At 52.2% G+C, this 2,779-nt stretch overlaps 1 protein-coding gene across 2 annotated transcripts in view; it reads right to left on the bottom strand.

Moving 5' to 3' along the window:
* Positions 1 to 2,285: 2,285 nt before the first annotated feature.
* The window catches only part of ATPAF2 (ATP synthase mitochondrial F1 complex assembly factor 2), a 22,516-nt gene continuing 22,022 nt past the window's right edge, over positions 2,286 to 2,779 (bottom strand). For both annotated transcript variants that reach the window (XM_004712956.2, XM_045293485.1), the window contains exon 8: positions 2,286 to 2,518. In XM_004712956.2, the coding sequence (XP_004713013.1) occupies positions 2,381 to 2,518 (138 nt within the window). In that variant the 3' untranslated portion in view covers positions 2,286 to 2,380. The remainder of the gene's footprint in view (positions 2,519 to 2,779) is intronic.

Genomic DNA, 2,779 nt, shown 5'->3' with positions numbered 1-2,779 from the left:
AATCGGGCAACCCCTGTGAAAGGTTTGTTCGACCCACAGGTTGAGAACCATTGACATAATGTAACCCTGGTGGAACATATGAAGGTGAGGACAGGAGGGACCCTTGCACGGAGGATGTGGAGGTGACCCTGTGAGGGAAGCCTGGGCCTGGAAGCTGTCATGGAAACCTGTGTGTAGGGGAATTATGTGGCAGTGGTGAGGCTCAGACCAGGAAGACATGACATTGACTCTTGAAGAAGATCCAGGTGTGGAGGGGGTGCAAGTGACCACGTGAGGCAACACAGGTATGGAGGATGTGACAGAGACCATATGGGGGCTTCTAGGCATTGATAAAGTATGGTCAGCTTCTGGGGGGCCTGGTCCCAGAGGACACGACAACGACTGTGGGGAGAACCCAGCCTAGGAGACATACCTGTGCCCTTGGTAAGAGGAACTAGCATGGAAGATGTAAAGGTGACGATGGGAGGGACCCAGGCGTGGAGAAAGAACCAGGTGAGGAGCCTAGGTGTGGAGACTATTGGGGACCAATGGAGAAAGGGAGAGCAGGGAAGGCATGGCAGTGACCATGGGAGGTGGGACACAGGTGTGAAAGACAGGAAGATGATCATGCAGTTGTTAGACATTGAAAATGTGCTGTGTAGGAGGCCCTGGGAGTGAAGCATGTGGAGGTGACCTGAACTTGAAGTGTATTGAGGTGACGGTGTAGGAGCCCCTGGGCATGGAGGATGACAATGACCATGGCGGGGTCACTGACCTGGAGAACATGACATTGGCCCTGGTGGAGAATCTGGGTGTGGAGGATCTGGAGGTAATCATGTAAGGAAACCTGGGCACAGCCGATGTGACCATGACAAAAAGGGGGGCTCTGGACATAGCAGAAGTACGGTGACGTGGGGCAGGACCTAGGCCTGGTGATCACGAGAAAGACCCAAACCTGCAGCAGTGGCTGTGACCCAGGTAAAGAACTGGGTGTGCAGGGTCTGAAGAGAATAAATGGGGAAACTCCCACAAGGAGAGCTGGAGCTGGCTATAGGAAGAAACCGGGCAGCCGCCATGTGGAGGGAACCTGGCGGTGGAAGACATGTTGGTGATGGTGTGGGGCCATCCAGGCGGAAAGGATGTGGACGTGACTATGTGGGGAATTAGGCATGGATGCAGAGATGCGGACCGTGGGAGGTGGGGACAGAAGCAGGGAAGGTGTGATGGTGACCATGTAAGGGGAACCTGGCATGGAGGGCATGGAAGTGATTGTATGGGGGGTGGGGGAATGGAAGCGATTGTATGGGGACATGGGGGGAGGCAGGCCTTAAGGATGCAATAATGACAGGGGTTGGGGGGCTGGGCTTGGAGGACAACGTGATGGTGACCTGGTGGAGGATCCAGGCATGCATGATGTAGATATGGAGGACATGATGGTGACCTTAGGGCAGCAGTTCTCAACCTGGAGGTCATGACCCCTTTGGGGGTCAAATGACCCTTTCACAGGGGTCACCCGATTCATAATAGTAGTAAAATTGCAGTTATGAAGTAGCAACAACAATAATGTTAAGACTAAAAATAATGTTATGAAAAAATAAATAAAAATAATGTTATGGTTGGGGGGGGTCACCACAACATGGGGAACTGTATTAAAGGGTCGTGGCATTAGGAAGGTTGAGAACCACTGTTCTAGAGTTAATCTTTTTTTTTTTTGGAAGAACAGATACAATTAAGACACAACTGGCTTGAATAAAGGACTGTTTCTTCAAACTACTCATTATGAATCAGGTGAGGTTTATAAAGCACATCATCAGTTTTACATTCAACTTCTCATCACACATTTGTTTCAACTCATCCATTTCACTTCTCTCAATGTCCGGTGTCCCTTCGTCCTCCTTTCCTCGGCCCCTGTCCTTGAAGACATGCTACCCTCTCCGAGCACAGGGTAAGTCCTGTGGCAGACTGGACGGTGACTGAGGGCCAGCATCCTGGAGGCTTCTGCACCAGTCTCTGGCCAACCTGGTCTCGTTTGTAATTTTGAGTTTTGTTCAGTATTTTCTCCCTCTATCCAGGGCCTTCTCATAGGACCCTTCTCAGAGCCACTGGTAGTGGTGGCCGAGCCCCATCTAGTCCTTCCGGTCTCAGGGATGTAGACTGAGGTGTGAGTGGTCCATAAACCCTCTGTCTGTTGTTGATATGGTTTTCCCCCAGTGGACAGTTCCCAAAAGGTGTTCGTGGAAGATCAGTGTCCCCTTCGTGAAACAGAGATATCACAAGAGTAGGAAAGACAGGGCGCATTTCCAGAGTAGAGAGAGACATATTTAATAAAATAGATCGCTAAACTAGGAGGAAGTATGTACAATCTGCTGGTGGGGTCCACTCCGGGCGGTAGCTGCAGGCCTCATTCTCGCAAGAGCTTGTGCTTGATGGTGGTGCTCTCGGAGCAGAGATGAACGAAGAGGGTGCCGGCGGCTGCACGGGCCCGCAACTCCTGCAGCTCATAGTCATGGGCCCACTCGATGTTGCCCCACTTCTGGATCTGAAGGGAGGGTCAGACACAATGGCTGGGGAGGCACCCGAGCGAACACAGGCTCCAAGTCAGCACATAAGAGACGTGCAGAGGGAGGGGCAGCTGTGTCCATGTTCAAAAGGCAATGACGATATTAGAGGGTGCAGGCTAGGCCCACAGCCAGTGGCCTCCAGTGCCGGGGGCCAGGCACCTAAACCCTAAGCATTCTCTCCTCCATGGGACCCAGCCCATGGACGTGGAAGGAATGAACAAGGCACTGAGGGCCCATGG

Source organism: Echinops telfairi, unplaced genomic scaffold, assembly GCF_000313985.2.
Source record: "Echinops telfairi isolate 266 unplaced genomic scaffold, ASM31398v2 ScPeMD7_2010;HRSCAF=2546, whole genome shotgun sequence".
Lineage (NCBI taxonomy): Eukaryota > Metazoa > Chordata > Mammalia > Afrosoricida > Tenrecidae > Echinops > Echinops telfairi.
The sequence above is the reverse complement of the archived record's forward strand: the minus strand, read 5'-3'. Positions and strand labels throughout refer to the sequence as shown.